This window comes from Rhinoderma darwinii, chromosome 12 (assembly GCF_050947455.1).
Source record: "Rhinoderma darwinii isolate aRhiDar2 chromosome 12, aRhiDar2.hap1, whole genome shotgun sequence".
NCBI classification, from domain to species: Eukaryota; Metazoa; Chordata; class Amphibia; order Anura; family Rhinodermatidae; genus Rhinoderma; species Rhinoderma darwinii.
The window spans coordinates 62064354-62091309 of NC_134698.1; the positions used below are offsets into that span (position 1 = coordinate 62064354).

At 41.2% G+C, this 26956-nt stretch overlaps 1 protein-coding gene across 1 annotated transcript in view; it reads left to right on the forward strand.

Annotated features, from left to right (window-relative positions):
- Positions 1 to 665: 665 nt before the first annotated feature.
- Positions 666 to 26956, forward strand: part of RPAP1 (RNA polymerase II associated protein 1) — a 39163-nt gene continuing 12872 nt past the window's right edge. Inside the window, exons 1-19 of the mRNA XM_075844901.1 lie at positions 666 to 744; positions 4237 to 4449; positions 4581 to 4729; positions 5339 to 5431; positions 12797 to 12968; positions 14945 to 15109; positions 15804 to 15968; positions 18308 to 18423; positions 18579 to 18677; positions 19732 to 19833; positions 20374 to 20541; positions 22199 to 22396; positions 22638 to 22772; positions 23221 to 23400; positions 23949 to 24106; positions 24906 to 25085; positions 25205 to 25406; positions 25580 to 25689; positions 26152 to 26347. Of these exons, the coding sequence (XP_075701016.1) occupies positions 4266 to 4449; positions 4581 to 4729; positions 5339 to 5431; positions 12797 to 12968; positions 14945 to 15109; positions 15804 to 15968; positions 18308 to 18423; positions 18579 to 18677; positions 19732 to 19833; positions 20374 to 20541; positions 22199 to 22396; positions 22638 to 22772; positions 23221 to 23400; positions 23949 to 24106; positions 24906 to 25085; positions 25205 to 25406; positions 25580 to 25689; positions 26152 to 26347 (2772 nt within the window). The 5' untranslated portion in view covers positions 666 to 744; positions 4237 to 4265. The remainder of the gene's footprint in view (positions 745 to 4236; positions 4450 to 4580; positions 4730 to 5338; positions 5432 to 12796; positions 12969 to 14944; positions 15110 to 15803; positions 15969 to 18307; positions 18424 to 18578; positions 18678 to 19731; positions 19834 to 20373; positions 20542 to 22198; positions 22397 to 22637; positions 22773 to 23220; positions 23401 to 23948; positions 24107 to 24905; positions 25086 to 25204; positions 25407 to 25579; positions 25690 to 26151; positions 26348 to 26956) is intronic.

Here is a 26956-nt window from a genome sequence, read left to right on the forward strand (position 1 = left end):
GCATCTGTGATATTTTTGCTTGTACTGATTATTAGGATTGTAATTACCAGAATGTTGTCTGTATGTGATTTTTGGATAAATTGTTCTTTAAAAAAAAAAAAAAGAGAGAAAAATATATATTTGGCAACCCTGCCCTCCTGAAAGATGGCAGACGCTGCTTTATAGCCTGTATGTTCAAATGTTCTTGTCAGCTATAAGAATTCAGAAGTTGCAGTATGACCCTAATGCCCGAAGGGACCCGAAGCCACAAAAAAAAAGAGCAGCAATGAGCACTATTATGGGGGTACTACAGCAGCTGCTTTTATGGGGGTAGGGGGGTGTGCTGTGGCTAGGACTTATGGAGACACCATGGCCAGCACGTATAAGGACACTGTGGTTTGAATTTGTGTGGCCACTGCAGGTGGCACAAATGGGGCAACTGCAGAAAGTACTAATGGGACCACAAGAGAACTGTGGCTGGCATTTAAAAAAGGCTCTTTGGAATTAAGGGCGACACTGCAGTTGGCCAGTAAAATCATAATATAGAGAGGTATTTGCGAAAGCTGCAGTACAGAAGAAATCAATTCACGACTAGAGGTAACTAGGACGGGCGCCACAGACACCGCGCATGCGTATTTTGCATCTTTTTTCAGCAAGGTTTTGGCAGTTGCGTTTGCGTTCCAAAGACAGGAAATTACGTCACTGACAGTGTTAGGGCGGAAGTGTGTACCATGTGGTTAGCCGTGACCGTCTGAGATACGGCAGGTGAGTGTCTTGCGTTATCTTGTTCAATCGGGAGCAAGTTCGAGATCTATATAACGTTACACAGCGCTGTACTATGCGGCATTTCTTCTCTACTTACCCTATAGCACTAGAGGATCATCGCTATTGCTGGATATAATGCTTGTTACTTTCTTGTTGATCTGAGTAATGACATCAACGCTACATATATGGTGCCTCACCTTTATAGTACCAGTGCAGCCTTTTCCCATAGCAACGAATCAGATTCCAGCTTTTATTCTTCCAGTACAGTTTAGAAAATAACGTGATCTGATTGGTTGCCATGGACAACTGCACCTTTTTTATGCCTGCTCTAGGCCTTCTGTATTTTATGTGCGTCACATTATCCCCCTCTTTGAAAATATAGTTAAAAGCCGGAGAACCCCATTGATTTTTAGAAGGTTAAATTCTAGCGTAGATTACTTGGTGACGCATGTCGTCCCAGACAATGTTCTCCTTTCCGCCGTCGTCTTGTCACTAACATTGAAGTCTATGAGTGAGGGATTAAAATGTCAGATGTCAGTTCTGATATCCGTTTACTTTTGTCACCAGTCGCCTCGGTTTTCTCATGAAGGGACAGATCTGATGTAGGTTTGCCTTAGTTTTCATCTGTGTGCAATATTAGTTCTGCAATCTAAGGCCTTATTCACATGAACGTGTTATGAAAATCACGCGCGTCGCACGGACCTATGTTAATGAATGGGGCCGCTAAGACTGTCAGTGAATTTCACGCAGCGTATGTTGTGAATAAGGCCTAATATTTACTAATAAAATACACCTTCCTTCTATATTACAGGGATTTTATAGTATTTAATAAGTGTCTCCTAACAAACCAAGCGCATGTGGAGCTTCTACTTCACAATCTATTTTCTAGTAAAGTGCACCTGTCACGATACTGGTCCATTTTAAGTAAAGAATTCGACAAAATTAAAGTGATTGTTTCATAAAGAAAACCCCTTTCGGCACAGACGCCCACACCCTATGAAGTCCATATGCCCTAATAGGGAAGACGAACATTGGTTTTCCTGATGGGACAACTCCTTTAAAAGTTTTCTTCCATCAATAACATTTGACATTCATAGGACATACCATAAGTGTTTTTATTCCAATTCAAAGTTTTTTATTGGTTTTAATGCAGTTACAAAAACATACAGAAAAATTGTGTCCCCATAATAAAAGGAACATGACAAATAGGGTGCAGCCCAAACAGTAGGGTAAACATCACAACCCATGAAGAGCACACACCACAACAGCCATCTGGGCATCATAACGGGAAGGAGTATTACTGAAAAGGAAGTGGTGAGAAAAACAAAACAGGGTGCGATAAGTCATCTTCCCGTACATCTTGAAACGCCATGGCCATAGCATGTGAGCACAATAACAGGAAGCAAATAACCCCTCAAAATAGACACAAGAAAGAAAGGGAAAAACAAGAGATAAGACAAACAAGGCAGGGAAGAGACCAGGGTAGTTCGTGGTGGGCCTGGACTCCAGCTCCAGATAATCATGGATACATAAAAGCAAGAAAAGTCAGCCATGCACTTAATAAACACCTGAGTGAGCCAAGCAAACCAGCAATCCACTCCACACTCGCACGCAGTCCCCTCACAGACGAAATCTCGTGAGGAAGGATGGGCACTGACACGCAGGCCACTACAGTGCGGTAGGTGGGAGAGGAGAGAAAGGAAAGCCATGGAGACCACGTATCTATATATCGTGCAGAGGCAGCCGGGAACTGAGCCAGGAGGTGTTCCATACGTTGTATCAAGGCAACCTCCTGAAACCAATCATCCAAGAGTGGAGGAGCCGCCGCTTTCCACTTTCAGGGAATAACTGATTTAGCAGCCTGAAGGAGGTGCCTAATTAGGGAATACTTATAGATGGGCGGTGGCACAGGGAACATAAATAGAAGGGCCGCCTCGGAGGACCTAGGAACCGAGACCTCCAGTATGATTTGAAGAATTGCCTCCCAAAAATTCCGTAGGGAGGGGCAACTCCACCAAATATGAGCCATGGAGCCCCCCGCTGCCCCACAGCGCCAACATGTGTCAGGTACAGACGGGTACCATTTATGTAGGGCAGAAGGATACCATGAGTCTTTAATGGTGTGGGGTCTAACTACAAGGGCCCCCTCTGATCACAAGAACATGGATCCCTGGCCCTCATTTAACTTTATGGCATATCCTATTTGAACCGGGAGGAAAGGACTAGGGTTCTGTGCATGTACAGGAACTCATCACTATAGGAGTTCTTGGAAACAGCTGAATGGGCTTGTTTGGCTGTTTCTAGGCTGTAACGGAGTACCTGCACATGGCCGGCTAACTCTGGTGTTCTCCACAGACAAGGGCTTGGAGACCCCCATTCTCATGATCAGTGGGGAGAAAAGTTATGGGGTGTTTTAAGGTGCTTTAGCTGTATTGTAAAGTTGGTAGCGGTGAGGTGGGGAGTCCTGTCAGTGACTCTTCTCCAATCGATATCACCAATAGAACTATTGATAGGAGTGCCTCTGACAATTTGGCAGAACAGCTGAAGCAGCTTCTAGCATCCCACTAAGATTTGGGAGAGCTGGACAAGCCAAGGTGCCTGTGTAAACAAAGGGACGTGTCCCCTTTATTCTGCCGATCCACTGGGTTCCAGGGTGTAACGCTGGCCCTACAGAGATAACTGTCGGCTGATCGATCTTTTGGGCGAAAACTATTCCTCCCCAACCCTCGATACACCGCCGAGCGTGCATGCGTTCTCAATAGGGAGAAGGAGTGAATCCATTGCCAGACTCCTGGCAGCTTCTTATCTCCTTGCAAATATAAGGATTCAGCATGATGGATTTCAACAGCTCGATTCTTCTCTCCCCTGACCTCTGCAGTCGGGACACCACCATGCACATTAGATGCTCGGCCAGTCCTGCCGAACATGGCGAATTCGGCCGAGATACATCTAATGTGTATAACCACCTTTAGACCCTTACCAATCCATCACAAACGGACTAACCAAAAGAAAACTTTCAAATGTACAGATACAGAAATGACATACAGATGTCGATTAGCCCGATAACAAGTTTGGCTGTGGATATCAGATACAGTTGTATTTAACCAGAATCATCTTAAAGGGCTTGTTCGGATCTTGCAGCGTTTAAAACACACCCGTCAACCTGTCGGACATAAAAATAGCATAGTGATGTATAGTCCCATGGCCACATCACATAGTACAATGACTTAGTAATGTTTTGTCCATGATGACGAAACCTTCTGCAGGAGCCATTGGATGACACGGCCAGATGACCTTCCGTCGCTATAGATGAAACATCACTTCAACCTAATCATGATACACGTGGCGAGGGAGAGAGTGTCCATGGTGTATGTAGCAAATGGCTTCTGACCTTCATCCACTTTTTTCCAGGGGGTTGACAGTTGTATTGTCCATGTGTAAATACTGTAAGTGTATCAGAGTGACAGAAAATGGCTATGAATTTATATTTAGACTACTAGATGTTCTGAAGGAAAACCACAATGTTGTCAAGACCTAAACCTGGGGAGTCCGAAGAAGACCTTTTGGAATTCCAGAACCAATTTCTTGCTGCCCGTGCTTCTGCAGCGGCAACTGTTGTGAGGAAAGCAGACAAAAGAAAAGGGGCTGCTGGAGAAGGAAGAGAGGGGGCTGCCGGAGAAGGAAGAGATGTTGTATCTTTTCAGGGTAAGGATTAATACACGCCACATTTTAGGAATCCTGTTATTTTATGGCTACAATCCAGTTGGAGCTTTTTCTATGTTATCTCTAGTGTTCCCATATTACATTCGTGTGACTTTTTTTAATTTTCCCGTTAGATTTCTCTGACATGCCTCCTATTCTGACCCCGGGGCCAACCAAGAAATCAAAGGTTGCTGGAACACGGGTACATTTTGCTAAAGAAGATCCAGAAGACATATTTGAAAAGCATGACCAACATATTACAGCTGTGATCTCAAAAATTATTGTGAGTAAAGTTGCTACCGCCATTTATTTAGGGATCGCTCAATTTTGTTTCTAAATTTATCTTTTATAAGAAAAGGGTACGATCAGGGGACTACAGATGTTTTCTATCACGTTGGAAAATTTGCGTACAAGAATGAGTGCCCCTTGTACTGAGGGACACTTGTGCCATAAGTCATCCAATAAAATGAGGAAAATCACCAGCATCTAGTAGAAAAAAGTGTCTTTATCATCACCGACAATATGGCCTTCGCAGGGGTATTTTCAAAGAGTTTGGTGTCTAATAAATATACACTTCTTTTTGTTACTGGATGCTGGCGATTTTTCTCAATTTATTGAATGTATTGTGCCCAGGGGGAACACTGGAGCGTGATGACTTTGCATCCCGACGATTACCATTATGGCTTGTGCTATTTACGTTCTATTTCTGCCATTATCCAATAACCGAACTGTGAATATTGGCAGAGAAATATGTCTTTAAGCCGATTGTAAGTACGGTAAAGTATATGTATATAATTCCAATCAAATATGTGGACGCACCTGACTGAAAGTATGTTTCTCATATTATTTTTAATTTTTTTTGTGATCCTTAAAATTTTGCCTGTGGTTCTAGGAGAGAGACACAAGTACTTCCACCATCACGGCTCCGGTCCCTACTGGGGAAGCCTTTCCTCGAGTCTTTCACAGATCAGAGATAAGCAGTGGGGTAAGAGAATCTTCTCTGCAGTATTTTGTAGTCTGTCTAATCTGTACACCGTATATCTAATTTATAATATTTCCTGACTTATGAAAAAAATAAAACAATGTGTAATCACTTAAATAATAATTGTTTAACTAAAAAAAATAAAAAAATTTCTAGCGACACATTCCCTTTAACCATAACAGAAGTTTCATTTTTTTCACATAGATCCTAGTTGTTACATGTAGAAACTTAATGTGTATCGCTCTAGTTTGTAAAGTGGTACATTCCATTGTGCTTGTAAAAGAGCCCAAGTTGACATTGACTTTTTTTTACGATGTAGAGATTAAAGGGGTTATACCATGAATGATGTTATGCTCAGTTAAATAATGCTCCTAATTCTACACATGTTTTGTATCGACACCCATTAAAAATGTTTTTTTCTTTGACAAGATATTACATTTATAAACGTATTATAGCACCACCTAGTGTTTCGGTTCTCCTCCCATATTGCGTCTACCTTGCTAAGGGCTCTTTCAGACGAGCATGTTCCTGGTCCGTGTGCTGTATGTTGAAATAACTATCAGCACATGGACCCAATTCATTTCAATGGGGCTATTCACACATGCGTGAGTATTCACTCAGCGAGTGTCCGTTGCGTGAAACTCACTGCATGTCCTATATTGGTGCATTTTTGCGCACCTAGTCCCCCATTGAAGTCTATGGGTGCCTGAAAACCCCGGACAGCACACGGACGACATCCGTGTGCTGTCCGTGTTTCAAAGAGTTTTAAAGGAAAAAACGTGAAAAACGCATTCCACACCCAAACCACACTGATGCCAATACACAACGCACACAGTCATGAAATGTAGAAAAAAAGGCTGCGTTTTTTACGCGCGCAAATCGTACACGCTCGCCTGAATGTAGCCTTCGTGTTCGGACGTGGACACGTGTGCCATTTCACTGCTCGGGATTCTTTGCTCGGTCTCATCTTCGGCTGTGCGGAGAATTCCCTGCTGGTGAACAGGTTGTCCCATAATCTTCAGCATCTTCTCTGCTTGTCAGCACAATGACAGTCTCCTCCTCTGACAAGCAGATGACGCTGAAGAATATGGGACAGCTTGCTCACCAGCAGAGGTCCCTCCACACGATGGCAGTGAAACGGTGCATGCATGTCCTACACTTATCACTTAGTAAGGTGGACGCACGATACCAGGAGCGCTAAAACACTATATAATAATGGCACTATATGATAAGTTAATAAATGTGCTAAATCGTAACAGAAAATAGAGTAATGCGTGTCAATGAAAAACGGACAGATTTAGGTTCTTTATTTAACTAAACATATTATTCATGGTTTAACCTGTATAACTGCTAGTAAAGGGGTTAATTAAAGGGGCAGTCCTCTTTAGGGTGGGTTCACGCAGGACAGATTTGTTGCTGACCTTTCCACGGCTGTCCGAATCTACTGAATTGGGCTTGCAAAAATCCATGCACCTGCTGCAGAAACAACCCATTCCCATGTATGTAAAGGAGTTTTCCGTCACAGAAATGTCTGCAATGTATCTGCTGTGTGTGAACATATCCTTAGCATGCCAAAGCTGCTTTTTCACCTCTGATTATTCAGTGGAGCAGCTTGCGGACTACTTTTTAACTCCGTGATACTGATTGTTATTCGCTTACTAAAAAAAAAAATCATTGCTGTCTTCCTAGTTATGACATTGCATGAATGTGATTTTTATTTCAATACCATTTTCCACAGTGTTACACCTGACTGCTGAGGTAAAAAATGCCACAGAACTATTCATATGATTTTAGCCCCCTCCTTTCCTGCTGCCATGACCTTTACTGCTTGGCTTAGGTTGTCCTTTCTCCGCTCATTTCAAAGGGGGGTACGCTTGGCTGAGCAGAACACGAAGACTGGGGAAAAAGTGAGCGCAGACCGTAGGCAAACACCTTTAAATCAGTGCTCTATAAAATCAATATAGAAAAAAATCAATAACTCTTTTAACCTATGATGAACAAAGATTCAATAAAGCCTTTCTACGACATTTAGTTATTACAGCCATGGATATACGTCCTGACTGACTGTGTTTTACCTACGTTAAAGTTACCTAACAACATTCTCAGAACCTTTACGTAGAGCAACTAAATGCAATTAGCGCAGTATTTCATATTACACACACATTTAGGCTGGGTTCACACGACCTATTTTCAGGCGTAAACGAGGCGTATTATGCCTCGATTTACGCCTGAAAATACGGCTCCAATACGTTGGCAAACATATGCCCATTCATTTGAATGGGTTTGCCGACGTACTGTGCCGACGACCTGTAATTTACGCGTCGTCGTTTGACAGCTGTCAAAAGACGACGCGTAAAATTACAGCCTCGTCAAAAGAAGTGCAGGACACTTCTTGGGACGTTTTTGGAGCCGTTTTCTCATAGACTCTATTGAAAACAGCTCCAAAAACGGCGCGAAAAACGTGAGTTGCTCAAAAAAACAGAAAACAGCTCCGTATTTTCAGACGTTTTTGGCTCAGCGTGTGAATATACCCTAATATTACAGCAGACAAAAAATGGCGACCGCACACTGCAAACACTAATGTAACCTAAACCGCTAAATATAAATAAATATGCATTACTGCTAAATCTACTTACAAATAGGGAGGTTCTTAGTGCACATTTTGATCAAAAAGTGTTTGTCCACCTGCCACGACAAGGCGACCTCTGTAAGGTGGGGACCTACTCTGCACATACACCCAGAACTGGGACTAAGCCTACATATATATCTTATCTGGAGATGGTAGGAACCAGCACTAAACTAATTAAAATCAGCCAGGGCAGAATGGGAGGAGTGCAAGAACAAAAATGGAGGCAGTCACTAACCCCACATATATGAATTACATAAACAACACAAAAGTTTGAACATCGGATTCCAACAAAACGATACAAAATGTGTGTGCAAGAAAACCTGTGACTGCAAATATAATATAATTCTAGTACTATACTTATAATAGTCGGTTAAAAACAAAAAAGTATGTATTGACAAAGTATAAAATATAATAGCACAGGTAAGGATCTATGAAAAAGTCAACACTGATATAAAAATAAACTGGCTCTTATATAGTGTAGAGTCCCAACTTGAGATATAGATATATATACATACACACTCATTTTATAATGAATATAATAATTTATCAATCTGTAAGGAACGTAAAATTGACTAGGCCAAACTTGCATGTATTTTTAATAGAGTGAATCGAGAAAGCTGCTGCTTATTTACTAACGCAACAAAGGATCGGCCATGTTGAAATTCAACAGCCCGATCCTTCTACCACCATACACATGGTCAGCCGGTCCTGCCGAAATCAGCGGGTTCAGCCAACATACAATGTGTATGGCCAGCTTTAGGATTGATATATACGTCTTAAAGTATATTTTGCACATGTTACTAGGGATGCACGATGCATCAAAACTTCGATACTGTTTCGATACTCTGCATCCCCAAACGGTTCGATACCGTTATTTCATGTATTTCGATACTTAGCTGTGCGGCCGCACAGCTCAGTATTGTAATACATGAATGTATGGGAGCGGGGCTGCGGCTTTGTGATACAGTCATTGCCGCGCTCCAGAATCCTGACAAGTGCGCGCTCTCAGGATGAGGTGATGCAGCCGGCGCTGCACTAATGAGCGGCGGCACTGAAAACAGAACATGGCGGGCGCACTGCAAAACACCCCTATGTTCTGTCTTCAGTGCCTGAACCGCCGGTCATTAGTGCAGCGCCGGCCGCATCTCCTCATGCTGACCGCACGCGCACTTCCTGTCAGGAGCGGGGCAATGGCTGTATTACACAGCCGCAGCCCCAATGGCGGAAATCAGAGAAACCTCTCATCTCCGCCATTATTCCTGTGAATGCTGCGATCACAGCGGACTGCAGCATTCAGGGGAAAATGAGAAGGGGGGGGATGCCCCTTGGATCGCGTCACAGGGAATTCCTGTGTCGCGATTGAGGGACATACCATATATGGGCAGACAGCCCAGGGTCTATTGAAGGACCCCAGGGTTGTCCTACCATATTTCCTGTTGTTAGGGCATACTTAGGTATGTCCTAACTGCCTGTGTACTATCAGTGCACAGGCTAATGTACTGTAATATAGATATATGCCAGTACATTAAAGTTTAAAAAATAAAGTAAAAACATAAAGTAATGTTAAATAAAAATACACATACACCTTTTTTTGACAATAAACATTAAAATGAGTCTCAACACATAAAACATACACATTCGGTATTGGCGCGGCCGTAATTACCTGCACAACAATTTTTTTGCATAATTTATGATGTGTACGCTGTAAAAAAATAAAATAAAAACTGCTTTCTATCGCTTATTGTGGGGCACGAGGTGTGATGAATTTAACCTTCATGTGCCTCACATTAATAGTAATTAACCCCATCATGTACCTTACACATTAACCCATTATGACTGAGAAACATGATGGGGTTAATTACTATTAATGTGAGGCACGTGGAGGTTAAATTCATCATCGCACCTCGCACCTCACATCAGAAAATGGAAGAACTTTTTTATTACTTTTGGCAAAGTATTGAATTGGTATCGAAATTGGAATACTAAACGAAGTATCGGTATCGAAGTCCAAATTCTGGTATCGTGACATCCCTACATCTTACATTTATCAATACCTTGCCCTGTAATGTGGTAGTAATCAAATATCAATAGCCTCAAGTCCACATAAAGTAATAATGTCCTTCCATGGTATTTGTAGCTATATGAGGTCCTTATAGTTGTGTATAAATCATATGGCAACCTCCTCAAGATTATGCTTAGTTATATGGCAAAAGAAGATGTATTACAAGACGTACAGATACGGATTTCACTGTTCATTTCATGATATTTTGGTGAACTCATCAGATGATCATAATTGGTTATATAGAGAAACAAGTCCCGTTCCACATTTAACGCACCATGGAGGACATATATCAAAACTGGTGCAAAGGAAAAGTGGAGTGGTACTTGCCTATAACAACCAATCAGATTCCACCTTTCAATTTTCAGAGGCCTTTTAGAAAATGAAAGCAGCAAGCTAATTGGTTGCCATTGGCAACTACTCCATTTTTCCTTTTCATCAGTTTTGATATATCTCCTTTTCTAGGTTTTTGAGATGGTAAATAATGATTAAGCGGTTTGCTTTGTGTTATTTATAGCACATTAATACAGACATTGCTTCAAAATCTTGCGTAACATACATTTATACCAGCGCCAGCTCTCAATTAAATCTACTTAAATCTATTTCTTGCATCTTACCATCGAAAGCCATTTTCAGACATTAGTGACATTGCCTGGAAATACATGAGCCAGTGACATAGTTTCCTTGGAAACTATAAAACATGATGGATTTCTTTGTGTGCCCTGCAAGACAGCCCATTAGTGAGGGACGAAGAGCTGGCGGCAGACACTTTTAATTTCAGTGAACGACACATTGCTTATAAAAATCCTTGTAGTAAAAAGTTATCCTCAACAATGAAATCCCACTTCAAGTTTTAGGCTGGGTTCACACGACCTATTTTCAGGCGTAATGGAGGCGTTTTACGCCTCGAATTATGCCTGAAAACACGGCTCCAATACGTCGGCAAACATCTGCCCATTCATTTCAATGGGTTTGCCAATGTACTGTGCCGCCAACCTGTAATTTTACGCGTCGGTGTCAAGACGGCTCGTAAAATTACAGCCTCGTCAAAAGAAGTGCAGGACACTTCTTGGGACGTAATTTGAGCCGTTTTTCATTGAATCCAGTGAAGAACGGCTCCAAGTTACGTCCGTATTGGACGCCTCGCAAAACGCGAGTACATGCAATTACGTCTGAAATGCAGGAGCGGTTTTCTCCTGAAAACAGCTCCGTAATTTCAGACGTAAATGCAGTTCTCGTGTGCACATACCCATATACCTCATGCACCTACTAAACATATTTCTCTTTCAAACAGTGGAGGAAGAAATGTTCGGCTTTAAGATCGTAGCATAGAAGTGAATAGAAGCATCATCTACCATGCTAGCATTAATTCAAACAAAGCTTTATTTATAAGCATTGTCTCACCGTGACAAGTCCTTTTCTGTTTGAAGTCAAGCCGGTGATCAGCTGTTAACCGTGGTTAAGGGCTGGGCAATTAATCGAAAAAAAAAAACGAAACCGAAATTTTCTGAGACACTAAATTTTTAGTTTTCATTAAAGAGGCTCTGTCACCAGATTCTCAAACCCCTATCTTCTATTGCATGGGATCGGCGCTGCAAGGTAGATAACAGTAACGTTTTTAAAAAAAAACAACTTTCATTTTTGGCCAAGTTATGAGCTATTTTATATATATGCAAATGAGGTTTGAAATGGACATTTGGACGTTTTTTTTTCGTTATGTCTGACTCTTTTCTTTGAGATTTCTAGCAAGTGAAACGAAATCTCGTTTACCTCCGTAATCTCGCGAGATTTCGCTTCCCTCGCCGGAGTCTCACAGAAAAGATTCAGAAGTGTCAGGATTCTGAATACACATGACGTCCAGGCTGGATGATCATGTGTATTCATTATCAGGACAATTGATTAACGTTAATCTCTGTTTATGTGGCTGCACATCGCTGCTGTGTAAATGAATGGAGATGAGTGTATGACGCTGACTGGTCACTGATTGGTCAGCGTCATACACGTAAACACGCCCAGTTAAAAACACAATACACGCCCAGTTGTCCATTTCAAACCTCATTTGCATAAATATAAAATAGCTCATAACTTGGCCAAAAATGAAAGTTTTTCAAAAAAACAAAACGTTACTGTTCTCTACATTGCAGCGCCGATCACATGCAATAGGAGATAGGGATTTCAGAATCTGGTGACAGAGCCTCTTTAACTGTTACCATAATCATCAACATTAAAAGATAAAAATGCTGGAAATAGATCCCTCTGTGTGTAATGAATCTATATAATATAGGAGTTTCACTTTTTGAATTGAATTACTGAAATAAATTAACTTTTTGATGATATTCTAATTCATTGAGAAGGACTAGTATATTGTACATTTTGTGAAAGTTATATTTGTGCATTCGAGCGGTGTCAGGCTGCGGTATACAGAACGTGTTTGTCTCGTCTGCCCCTCTTTTAAATAACACATTGCTGCAGCATCTGACTACACATAGGGTTTGTTTGTAACCTGCAACCGTGGGAGACACACTGGTCTGTATTGGAGCTGTAGACACAAACACAGTCAAATTTTTGTTTTTTTTGCTTCATTTTTTTATTTTAGATGCATTACAGCAATTAGAAAATTTGTTTCAAAGATGCACATACCCTTACTTTAGGCCCAATCTCATGTCTCCTCTTCTTGCAGGTAATGCCGAAATCTGAAAAAATAAGTATCTTTGCTCAAAAAATGGCTGCCAAAAGGGCTGCCGAGTCAGAAAAAAGTGGTGAGGCGTCTACAGCACCTACTCAGCATGGTCCCTGTGTCAATCCTGTCAATGCCATTTCCTCAGATGAAAATAAAACTTTTCAAACAACTGGTAAGTTACTACTGAACTTCTCCCTCTACTAACAGTTTGGTTAGCAACGTCCTTACTATTGCACTGGTAAGAGTAGATGACATTTCCATTCAGCGATTCCCTTAAGAGTCGTGGTGCCCAACCTGTTGCTGTGCCTGCCATACTTTAACCCTTTGACGCATTATCACGTACATGTACGTGTCATAGGGAAGTATGGAGGGCGCTCACGTACATTAGTACGATCGCTGGTTCATGTCCCCTAGGAGGACTAATAAATAGTGTAAAAATAAAAAAAAATGTTTAATAAACTTATTAGAAGTGTAACAAAAATATTAAAAGTTTAAAAAACAAAACAAAACCCTTTTCCCATTTTTTCCTCTGAAGTAATGTAAAAAAAATGAACAAAATTGGTATCGCTGCGTTCGTAAAAGTGAACTATTACAATATACCGTTATTTAACTCGCACAGTGAACGCAGTAAAAAACGAAAAATTTCAAACGCCAAAATCACTGTTTTTTGGTCACCTTAGCGCGCACAAAAATGAAGTAAAAAGTGATCAAAGGTTGAACGTACCAAAAAAAATGGTACCAATAAAAACTACAGCTCGTCCCGCAAAAAATGAGCCCTCACGCCGCGCAATCCACGGAAAAATAAAAGTTATGGCTCTCAGAATGTGATGAAACCAAAACATTTTAAACAAAGTCTTTTTTTTTTTTTTAAAAAAAGTAATAAAATATAAAAAACCTATATAAATTTGGTATCGCTGTAATCGTATTGAGCCACAGAATAAAGTTAAGTTGTCGTTTTTATCGCACGGTGAAAGCTGTAAAAACGAAAAACAAATAAACAATGTAGGAATCGCAGTTCTTTCCAATTTCAGGCTGCAAAGAAATTTTTTTTCAGTTTCCCAGTACATTATATGGTACGTTAGAAACTAAATGGTGCCATTAGAAACTACAACTCTTCTCGCAAACAATAAGCCCTCAAACACCACTATATTGACGCAAAAATAAAAACTTACGCGGTGAGTAAAAAAACTAAAATTAAGAAATTAAAAATGGCTCAGTCCTTATGGGGTTAAGGGTATAGAGGGTAGGCAGTTGCATAAGTTGTGTGTGTGTGTGTATTTATGCATGCCTGTCCCTTTCTCCTGAAACAAATGAGGACGATGTGGGTATAGGGTTTACGTTCCCCCATTTTCTTAATTTTACTGTCTCAGCCCTGGCTAAACATGATATGTGGCCCTCTGATGAACTCTAGGGTCATCACAGCATCCCTATTTTAAAGGGAATATGTGGTATCACGGCCATTCTAATGAGTCGGTGACCATATAATACACAGGGGGGCGGTGCCTTTCTTTGCCACATTAAGAACAGCTCTTTGTTAGCAGCTCTCCGCTCTGACTAGTAGGGGTATCCTGAGCAGTGGACCCCCACTAGGACGTCCATCGGGTCTATTGAGACAATCCCTTTAAAGCCCCATAATGTTGCAGTTTGATGTCATTTCTTTAGAGCAACAGTTTATAATTGTTTTATACTGTCTTGGTTATTACATGTTGCACTATTCTTGTCAAAATGCGATGAAATGTGACAGGACTGCCAAGATCTGAATGAAGCCTCCGTCGGCAGTGTGAACAGAGCCTATTCCTCTGAAAAACCTTCCTTACCGGATGTCCCATGAGTTGGATATCTTGAGGGTTCTTCCTGCTTGGCTCTTTTCTATCATTCCTTGCATAGGGCAGCGCCATTATTTGTCCTGTCGTCTTTTTAAATATGTACCATTGCTGGATCCTGTAATACCTTAATATAGAAGGCTTACTTATTTAGTCAAAGGATGGGCAGATCATGACAATGCTCAGATGTCAACGTCTGGGGAAAGCAGGCAACGATCTCTACATTCAAATTAAGTTTGAATTTATCATCTCGAATGCAATAAAAATAAACTTGATTATAAATAGGGAACATTTACTGATATTTTGGTTGACTATTATATTCCAGGTGCAGCACGTGTAGAGAAGTCCTGTTTGGTAACCGGGGAGGGTCTTCGTAGTTCCACAAGTCATGAAGAAGCAGAGCGGATACATAAGGAAAATGTGGAGAAACTAAAAGCTCTTTCCCAAGAAGAGATAATTCAGGAACGGGACAGACTGACGTCACAGCTCGGTAAGAACCTGGACCTTTATTGTCCTGTGATTTCATTTCACAGCCATAAATGATAAAAGATTGATTGAATAATCCAGAAATAGCTAAATCAAAACTGCTAATATATATATATTGTGGTGCATGTATCAACGTGTGGTGCACCGAGGGGTTAATACATGCCACCAATTACTTGACTGCATACAGGTCAAGTGGTGCAACGCTGCTGTTGTCAATATAGCTATTAATGCTATGAATAATCACACAGTTCTGATCAGATCCTGATTGAATATCTAATTCTGTTGTTTTGCAACAGCAGGGACACTGAATGGTGTAATGCACACTGCAGCTGCTGAAGAACCTCTTTTTTTTTTTTTCAGTCAACCAGGTTGACACTGGAGAAAGTACTTCCTGCAAAAGCGGTATGTGACGGATTGCTTCTGCAGGAAGAGATAAGTAGTGCCTATGAAGCGCTGCTCGTCTCTGTATAATTGTCAGGTTCGGACATCAGAATGTGATGTTTATGCAAAAATTATTTACGATCATGTCAATGGAGAATATCCATGAGCTTATATTCTTCTATAGAGGATATACTGTGAAAATAGCGGAAAGATCAAACCTTCCCTATGGCTATATGTTTTTAGTTATGTTGATTGTATAAATGTATGGCATCGAATGTCATTTCTTAACTTCTCATATGTTTCTTTTCCCTCCTTAGACCCCAAGTTGGTCGCTTTCCTGAGATCAAAGAGGGAGAACCGAACCAGCCAAGAGAATAAAAGCACGGCGGAGGAACCCAAGACTGTCCAGATGGAACATCCTCATTGTTCAACAGTGACAAATTCATCTGAGAAGACCTCAGAAAATCCAGTTCTGCCGTCAGGTAATAAATCACTCTCATGACCGGCCTGTGCAGAGCAGATCAATAGCACTAAATACTGGGGATGAGCCCAGCATAAAATGTCAATGCTTTACTTATAAATAATCGCTTTCATTCCCTCGTTCCTATAAATATTATAGCAGTTTCTTTATTACACTTATAAAACTGGGAACCTTTAATGTGAAGGTAAAGAAGGATCTTTTGTAGTGTAACTTAGATGTTTGTTGTTACTTAGATGTTTTTTGGCTATGTTCACACGGGGAGTTTTTCAGTGTGAATTCCGTCTGGAATTTTGAGGCAGGTTTTGATCTGCATGCACGCCGTTTGACGCGTTTTTCATGGCGTTTTCCACCCGCGGCCATTGAGCTCCGCAGGCAAAAAACGCCGCAAAATAAGCTTTCTCTGTCTCCCATTAATGTCAATGGGAGGTCAGAGACTTAAACGCCTACTTCTCTAGGTCCATTTTCTCTACCCTAAAAGAGTTGTCCACTCAGGAGATCCCCTATATACAGCATAATTTGAGTATATGGACAACTTAGAGCAGGATTGAGGTCCTAACATGGGACTCCCCATATTAGCCAAAGCTAAGATCTGCTGCAAGAGTGGCTTTCGATCTGGCTTTTAATGGGCGACATGTAACACTACAATTCATCTGAATCTAAATAAAGATGTGCAGCATTTAAACAGTCACACCTTTGGAAAGAGGTTTTGCCCGCTGGACAGCCTATCTGATTTTTTCTGTATTGTACATGATTAGCAATACAGTAGCAATGCATCATTTAATGTTAAAGAGGTTGTCCACTACCGGACAACTGGTGACCTATCCACCGGATAGGTCATAAGTGTATGATTGGTGCCGGTCCGACACCCGGACCCCGCATTGATCAACTGCTCCGGCTGCCTCCAGGCACCCGACATCCATGCCGGAAGCAGATGGCTCCGGTCACGGAATAGCTGCCAAGCTGCAGTACTGCAGCTCTGCTCCAATTCAAGTGAATAGGAGCATAGCTGCAGTTCTGCAGCACGGCCGCTATGCAATGTAGAGAGCCAACTGCTTCCAGCCTCCGTACATTGCATACTGTACAATGAGCATTATATTCAAGGCAATTGTCTGTTTGTACTAGGGATGCACGATGCATCGAAATGTCGATACCATTTAGATTCTGTGCGGCGGCAAACTGTTCAATAACGTAAATTAATGTATTTCGATATGAAGCCACGCGGCCGCACAGCTTAGTATTGAAATAGATTAAGAGAACATGGCGCACGCACTGTACAGCGCCCGCGATGTTCTCTTCCGTCAGTGACCGCCACGCTCGTCATTAGCGCCGGCCGCGTCTCTTTAGGAGGAAGGAACGCTCCTCCCTCTTCTACTGCCACCAATGATGATCTGAGTATGTGAGAAGGGGGGAGGGGAATGTCGCGAGCGGCACAGGCGGGTTCCTGATGACGTGCCTGTGACGCTTGCGCCGCTAGTGTGGAATCTGGACCGCGCTGCAGTGTAGTGACAGATCAGCACCAGACAGGTATTAGTTAGAGCAGAGCAAAAGCTTGAAATAAAGGCACTAGAGCAGGCACTAATATTTTTTGCAGACCGCATTGAAGAACATTGGGGTTAATGTGGCCCACATTAACCCCAATGTTGCCATTATGTGAGGGAATTGATAGTCATTTAAATTTAGTACCTGTATGTGCCTCACATTAATTGTAATTAACCCCATCATGTACCTCACACATTAACCCAATGTTGTCCATTATGAATCAGAGCGAGGTACGTGATGGGATCTCCTACTATAATGGGCAACATTGGGTTAATCTGCGAGGTAAATGATGGGGTTAATTACTGTTGGGCCTTATTCACATGGCTGTGTTTGATATATGGACCGTCTGTCGCCCGCATTTCCCGGACCAAACGCAGTTCAGGAAGCCGGGCTCCTAGCGTCCGTTATATATGATGCTAGGTCTCCCTACCTCCTCGTGGGAAAAGAGATAACTTTATGGTACTAAGTTTTCCATTGGTCCCCAGGAACAAAACGGACTTAGTTTAACTACATGAATAGGAGCGTAGGCCCTATGCCAGGGTCTGCATTACTTCTAGAGTCCTATATTACTCGCATAAGAATGTTGGAGTAAAAGAAATGTATTCCTCATCCCATCCTAAAACAAAGAGAATTTACTTTACCTGCAACTTCTCTTCCTTAGCATTTAATTGTAGCCTCTGTTCTATGTAATATAAAATCCCTGGGATCCTCAAGTTAGTGGCGCCATTTAAGTTCGCATTGTAAACGAAAATTCTTCATTCTTGCTAGAATTACGCGGTTGATTCCAGTCTTTCTTCCTAGTTGACAGCCTCCCAGTGAAGCCTCAGAAGGAGTGGATACATATGGACAATGTGGAGTTTGAGAAGCTTGAATGGGTAAAGGACCTTCCGCAGACCAGACAAACGAAAACGAAGAAGGTATTTGTATAACCGAATGCTAATTTTTTGCAGCAATCGGCAGGATTTCTCCTTTTGACCGGTGCTCATAATATTGTATTTGTCACCTTTCATCAAACATTGGGTGACTATATTGTCACACTGTGCGGTGTAAACATATTGTGTTCGTTTTTTAGGGAATGCAAGCGCGATTCAGCCTGAAGGGAGACTTGATACCTCCAGATGCGGACATGCCTACTCATCTAGGGCTACACCATCATGGAGAGGAGGCAGAGGTAATTGGATGCTGATTTTTTTATCGAATCAGGGACCTCAATAGTTTATTCTCAGTCATATGCGAGATAGTTCATCAGTATATGATTAGTGGGCTTCGACACCCAGACCCCACACCGATCCGCTGTTCCGGCTGCCTCCGGGCACCGGATGTTATGCAGGGTCTGTGCCGGAAGCAGATGTCTCCGGTCACAGTGTAGCAAATAGGAGCAGGGCTGCAGTAATTCAGCATGGTCGCTATACAGTGACCGGAGCCATCTGCTTCCTACACCGGCCACCTCATAACATCCAGTGTCCGGAGGCAGCCAGAATAGCTGATCGGTGCGGCGTCCAGATGTCAGACCCCCACCCATCCTATAGTGATGACCTATCCAGTTGATAGGTCATCAGTATGAAAAACTACCCTGTCCTGGACAACCCCTTTAAATCCCTACAGTTTGGTGATAAAGTTGTCTGCTTTTGGCTCCATTATGGGAAATAGTTTTCTGATTGGTTTTCTGACATTGGTATGTCTGTACAAAGCTTTTTTGACTCTATAAAATATTGTAATACTAGACCAGCTCCATTAGTTAGGTTGTGGACATTAAACATCAAAGAGTTTTTGTAAAACGTAAGCATTATCAGTTTCAAGTATTTAACTATACTATATAATTGTTCATTGTATTTTTTTTTTAACCTTAATTTTATCCCTCACCTATTTACTTTAAAGAGGTTTTCCGGGGAATGGGGCTGAGTTGCAGTACCAGGCACAATGCCACAAATGGACAAGCCACTGTGCCTAGATAAACATTGGAGAGCTACAGTGCTCCAGAAAGCTGCAGTTCCCAAGAATAGGTCATCAATGTATATTCCTGGGAAAACCCTTGGATTTGGCTATCATAATACCAATTATGGCGAGAATATTTTTTTACTCATAACTGATCATTTTGTCATCATTGATTCACTTCATTTAAATAACGGAGTGGCTGAATCCTTAGCATGTCTTTGGCCACCTACAGTATATTATTGGCTATGCGCTTACTATATATTGACTGCCCTTTGTATTTTATTTTGCAGAGAGCTGGTTACTCCCTACAAGAGCTTTTCCATCTTTCTCGTAGCCAGTTTATTCAACAGAGAACTCTGTCCTTGCAGGTTTTGGGGCGTATCGTGAAGAAGGTAAGGTAGTGTAAAGCTGACCGTATACATAATTGCTCATTCGACAGCTATCTCCTTCAACCTTCCCATAAACATCCACACAGTCCACCTTTTTTATTTCAATAGGTCAGGTGAGATAAGGTGCGGCCAAACACCTCTGGCAGTGGCTTATCTACCAGCATAACAAAAAATGTGGGCACGTGGAAATCACGATTCTCAATTCCGCAGGATCTGCCTTTGTGGGACAGTCAGGAGACCCTCATTCATATTAGAATGTTGATGGGATCTGCTTTTATTTATTGAAGTCACACATGGAGTTAGACCAGCACTCAATCCATTCAGTTTTTGTAATCACAAGACCTTGTGATAATAGAGGACATAATGACCTCAGCCATTGGGTTAGGGTTTGATAGCATTACAGAATGTACAACATGTGCAGACAGGTAATTTAATGGATAGTTGGGGCATTAAATAAACTCTATACTAAGGAAGCGAGCTGGTAATTCTTACTGCTTATGCATGTTATTTAGTGTTTGACATCTTTACTTTGCCGTCTTGTAGGCCAAGCAAGGAGAGTTTGCGTCTGTTCTTAAGGGAAGTGTTCTTCGACTGTTGCTGGATGCAGGGTTCCTTTTCCTCTTGCGCTTCTCCATAGATGATCCCATAGACAACGTTATTTCTGCATCTATTGGAACATTGCATTCCTTATTGGTGTCACTAGAAGATGAGGTGAGTAAAGGATGGACGTTTGACCTGAATTAAGCCACAGGGACTTTTCTAAACGTTTTATAATGCTGACACTTTTGTAACTCATTACTAAAGGATAATATACGTAGTTTTATAGTATGTAAGGCCGAAAAAAGACACCCGTCCATCCAGTTCAGCACATTCACATGCATTGTTGATCCAGAGGATTACAAAAAAACACATAAGGCGGTAGAAGTAATTTCTTCTGGACTCCAAATATGGTGATCAGAATAAATCCATGGATCAACAACCCCTCTCCAGTAATCTGGTACAAATATCTTTTAATATTATTGCACTCAAGAAAGGCATCAACTCTCAAAAGGACAACTTCCTCTAGTAGAAAGTTCCATAGTGTCGCTGCTCTTACAGTAAAAATCCCCTTCTATGTTGGTGCAGAGACCTTCTTTACTATAGACATAGTGGATTCCCCCTTGTTACAGTCCTGGGTATAAATAGATCATGAGAGAGATCTCTGTATTGACGTTTGATATATTTCTGGGTAGTTATTAGGTTACCTCTCTGCTGTCTTTTTTCTAAACAAAATAACACTAATTTTGATAATCTTTCTGGGTACTGTAGTCCGCCCATTCCATGTATTACTTTGGTGACTCACCATTGAACCTGCTCAAGCTTTACCATGTCTGTCTTGTACGCAGGTGCCCAAAACTGTACACAATATTCCATGTGCGGTCTCATTAGGGATTTATAAAGTGATAGAACTATGTTCTCGTCATGTGCATCTAGGCCCCTTTTGAAAAATCCCATGATCTTATGTGCCTTGGCTGCACCTGCCTGACACTGGTTGCTACAGTTAAGTTTACTGTCAACTAATATTCCAAAGTCCTTTTCCATGTCAGTTTTTTCCAAAGTTGTTATATTTATAGATCGTTATAGTCAATGGAAATTAACCTGTCTGTAAATATTTATATAAACATCGCATTCTAAAGTCAGAAACCGATGATTATAAAAAGATGAGTGGTGCTACCTATCTCTCCCTGCAGAAGTGGTCTGTTGTAGATTGCTATTGCAAGAAGTTTCGTGTGCTGTGCCAACCCATGATTGACTGACATGTACTGCTCCCTCTCTCGTAAAAGTGGAGACTTTCAGCAGTAGTGTCTATTATACAGTTCTGTGTCCTAGCTGCTGCAGAACATCACAATACACACCTCAGCTGCTGCAGAACATCATAATATACACCTCAGCTGCTGCAGAACATCATAATATACACCTCAGCTGCTGCAGAACATCATAATATACACCTCAGCTGCTGCACAGCTTTTATGCAAAAAGAATGATGGAATCTCATATCAATCAACCATGCACAGGAAACTCCTCTTACTCTTCAAAAAAAGATGTTCTGCATCAGCAGCTTAGGTGTGCATTATGTAGTTTCATACTATACATTTTAAGAGTGTTAGACGCTATCTTGTTTTTTCATAACCTGTATAAATGCTTGTGGCCTTTAATTTTTACAGTAAGGGGGGGGGTCCATATTCCATATATCCTTTCAACATTATACGTGGACATTTCTTTGGATGTAAAGTAATGAAGGGTTTTTCTGTCTTGTCTAATACACTTGCAGAACAGCTATGATTTTAATGTTATTATCTTTATTATTACTTCATGTTTTTTTGGGCAGGAATACTTGGATAAGACCTTTTCTTGGTATCAAGGAACAAAAGCGTTTCCTTTCATACCCAACCAAGAGGAGGAGGAAAAGCAGGATGAGGAAGATGAGTTAGAGAAATGCATCAATAAAACCACAGGAAAAGACAAGCAAAAAGATAAAGAAGACAAGAGAGATGATCCTGATGTTGCTCGATATGACGCTATAAAGGTGAGACCGAGTAAACACCCACCCCTCCGTCTGTAATAGGAGACCATGAACGATAAGCCGCTCCCATCAGTTATCAGCTGTTTGTTTTTTTTTGTAAAATTTCATCAAAATGGTTTGTTTCAAGAGAAAATCCCACAGACTGACAAACACTGCTGCCATATTTATCTCCTGTTTACTGTTCTCATTTAAGTTTACTGGTTTTAAACACGGTCGTGACGTATCATCTCTCTATTTTATCTAGGGTCTTCTGAAGACAAAGTTTCATCATCGTCTTAGATATATCCTAGAAGTTGTGAGACCCCCAGCATCCGTGGTCCTGCAAATATTTGATATTCTGACAAGAGTGGCCCGACATTCTGCAGCAGCCTGCGGCCAGGTGAGGTCTACACAAAGAAAAGTAATCCAATTGGGCTGAAACATATGCTAAAAGTAGTTGTGAGAGAACCATATTGGAAAACCAAGCAAAAACTGTCATTTAACAATATCTAGTCAACCATTCCAAGTATTGATTGGTTGATAAGGACAGGGAGTAGCTGTTAATATTGGAATCTATGGAACAGTGTTTTGTACCTAGTTCCAAACATTGCACTTACTAATGCAAGAGATAGTAGAAATAAAAAAGTTTATGCTGCCATGTTCACTATGTATATGAGGGAATTGCATTCTCTAAACATAATAAACAACAGGACCTAAGACACGAGAGGCACAACTACAGATAAAATGAATGTTTTGTTCTGCCATGTAGTGGAGATTTCCTTTCTAGAAATAATTCTGAATTCAGGTTTCAGTAAAGCTGGGATAACTGGAATAAGTCCTTTCTGTAGCTCCTAGATTGTCCACGGCTTATAGAGACCGTTGTGCGGGAGTTCTTGCCCGTTCAGTGGAGTATGGGAATGGAAACTGATGATCCGGGCCCTTCCAGTCTTCATGGTGTGCCATGTGCTGCAGCAATGAAATTTCTACGGGTGTTGGCTTCTTCAGGTCGTCATGCTGCTGCCAGACTAGTAAGTAGGCAACAATACGACTATTGTAAAGCATTTTCTTGTAATTAAAGAATAACTAATCATTTAAAAAAAACTTTTTGACATGTAAGAAGTTTTGATTGCTGGGGGTCCGAGCACTGAGACCCCTACCGATTGCTAAAACGGAGTGGCAGAAGCGCTTGGGGGAGTGCTGTGCTGCTTTTGTTTCTGACCAGCTTTCCTTGGAGCGGTGTACGGGCTCAATAGAAAGTCTGAGTCGGTACACTGCTCGCTCGGCTTTCTGATGAAAGCCAACCTGAAACGTAACAGCACAGCGCTCACCCGAGTGCTTCTGCCGCTTCGTTCTAGCGATTGGTGGTGGTCTCAGTGCTTGGACCCCCACTGATCAAAACTTCTGACATGTCACTATGGCATGTCAAAAGTTGACTTGAAACGTTTAGTTACCCTTTAATTGGAGAAACATTCATGTATTGTGGTTGACGGTGCATTAGTGTACTTTAGCAACTACTATAAAAAAATGGGCAAATAAATAATTGTCAATACTGCCCACATTTTACTTTTTGTTTTAGTTGAATACCTTTGACATGAAGAGCCGTCTCGGCAGATTTGTGGTGCAGGAACCCCGAGATCTTCCTCTTTTGAAGGAAGAAGCAGAGAGATTAAGTACTGAGACGTTTCGCCTTTGGGCTATAGCTGCCGGCTATGGCCAGGCCTGTGATATATACAGGTTAGTTAAGACATTTTTGAGAGCATTTCTTAAAATGTATTGGTATGTGTAGGCAAATATTAGATAAATCATTAAAATAAAAAAGTGGGAGATGTATAAAATAATGGGAGAGAAAATCTAGAGCAGTAGTTGCCCATAGATCAACCTTTTTTTGTGCAGGTTTAAAAAAAAAAAAAAAAAAAAAAAAAAAAAGGGCTTTTTTTTTTTTTTTGGGGTTGGTATGTACAACTTCTTCAATCTAACTTTGGACTGGTTTCTAAACATCTTCAAATATCTTTGACATGATGATGATCGTAACGGATGCCCACATAATGTATATAGGCAATTAGTGCTCCATATTCTGGTCACATTTCCTGCTTCTTGAACGTTATTGATGTCGTTTGCCAGATTTTGCTTGTGCCTTAAACTGGCCATATATTTCGCATAAATGTTTGCCGAACCTACGGATTTCATGTGTATGAGGGCAGCCGGACTGTCCCTGACCATCTGGGGAAAGAACCGCATGTTAATAAGTGTTGCTATAGGTGTCTGACGACGGCTTATCTTCTTCTCCCTATTGAAATAAACAGGATGAATTCGAGAGAGCTAGCGAGCACTCACCTAACCACTGTCTATTCCTTTATTTTAGTATGTAAAGAGTGTACTGAAATAAAATCACTCCGATTCCCATTGATTTTTCTAATCATTTGGTAAATAAAAAAGGAAAATCAACTGAATTCATCTTCTAATTGATGTTCATAGTGCCATTATCCACCTGTGAGAATCTAAAAAATCTACTTTCATTTTGTTTGATTTTCAGAGATCTGTACCCTGTTCTGGTGGGAATCCTCCAGTCCCTGCCCTCTCTGATCACCTCTTCCATTGGGAATACAACTCCAGGGATTCTCTCCGTCCAGCGAGCAGCCGCTGTGATCACTCTGCTTTCTCACGTGACTCAGACTGCGGGCTGTACAGCCGAGCTGGAGGCACAACTCCGCAGGTAGTCAACAGTAAGACACGAGATCCCGTATGTCAGGAGATGTTAGGGAGTTAACACCCAACAAGTTCATATTATTAAGCACTCCTTTAAAAGCACTAAATGTCTTGTGTGGTTTACAGCACACCTATGGATACAGAGCCCCAGATTCCTCCACCTCCTGTGTCCTGGGCTGACATCACTGGACTGCTGCCTTTAGTGAAAGAATGCACGAGGAGATGTCTGCAGGAAATATCACATACCAACACCTGGGACCTTCTCCTACCCCTCACCACTACATCCATCAACTTTCTGGCTTCATATTATAAGGCAGCATGCCGACAGGTGTGTCCAAATTTCCACAATGTTGCATATTCTATCAATCGATCGATCTATCATCATATATATCTGTACAATCATAAAATAAATGACATACTGTATGGATATATATATATATATATATCTATATCCAGTATGTAATTTATATATGATCTAATAACTCTTTCTTCTCTCTTTAGCCCTCATTGAATACTGTTTTATGTAACGAGGAAGTAGAGAAGCTGACAAACCGCATGCTACTACCATTCCTGCATCACGCTGCTGTGCTGTCCATTTGGGATTCTCTCCGGTAATAACTTACCCATGTTAGTATATGTTGTCATTACACGATGAGTGGCCCAATAGTATATAAGTATATGCAGATCTGAGCCGTAAAAACAGGAGCAGAGCAAATTATAAACTCTTCCAAAGCTGCAAATAACATAAGCGATCTATATACATCTACTGATGCACTGAGGCTTCCTGCATGCAGTTATACAAGCTTTCATGTTAATGCAGAATACAAGCTGTTGTTGAGGGTAGTCTGTGTTCTGTCGGTGAAATCTGCCGTATTTAATAAATTATGTCTAGATCAGTGGTTCTCAAAGGGTAACGCTACTCATGGCTTCTCTGTTATTTTTTATGACATTTTCTATAGTATGCTTTGAGATTTTTTTCTATATAACTTTATCTGTTGTAAACCATCTTGCATTGAAATTCGCAAAATATCATTTCAATAATCTCTTCTGTTGTAAAAACTCTTTGCTATAAGGTCCTGCTCTGCTGTGTGCAACCCACTTTCCTGCTCCCCATTGCCGGAGTCCGTCAATAGTATTGTGACTTTGAGCTGCGCAGGAGGAAAACCGTCACTCAGCCTTCCTGGAAAAAAATCTCCTTACTCCATCCTGACAGCAGTGCTCAATCTCATCTGCAGCATCACTAACATCCACAAGGGGCTGGTCAGCAAGGTGAGCTGGGCATGATAGATAACACATAGGTCTGCGTAAATGGCATAGACACACAAGTGTAGGATATTTTCAATCAAGACTGTCTGCACAGTTGCTTAATTTTTTATTTTTATGCATTTCAGCAATAAAAAAAATGGATGCAAAGGTGGATATAACATTTAAGATATATTGCCCCAAGTTCTCATTTAATGAGCAGGAGCAATATAGGTTAAAGGGGCTGTCCAGTTTGGCGTGGTTTTTCATACTGATGTCCTGTTAACAGGATAGGTCATCAATATATGATGACACCCGGACCCTGCACCGATCAGCTGTTCTGGGTGCCTCTGAGTGCTGGGTGCTATGCAGGGGTTGTGCCAAAAACAGAAAGCTCTCACCACAGTATAGTGGTACAGTATTGTCCATACTGAAGGGTCTTCAGTAGTCTTTAGAGTCTTTAGATTTCCCAAGGGATACATTAGATAGATCATAGCTGCAATCCAGCTAATAAACTAACAGTTTCTTTCTGTGAAGACTTTGTCCTCTCTGCGTCTGATGGTACACAGCGTGGAGAAAAAGAAAAGAAACGGCAAATTAGAGGTAATTTAAGTATTAGGGAAAGTTATACAGCTG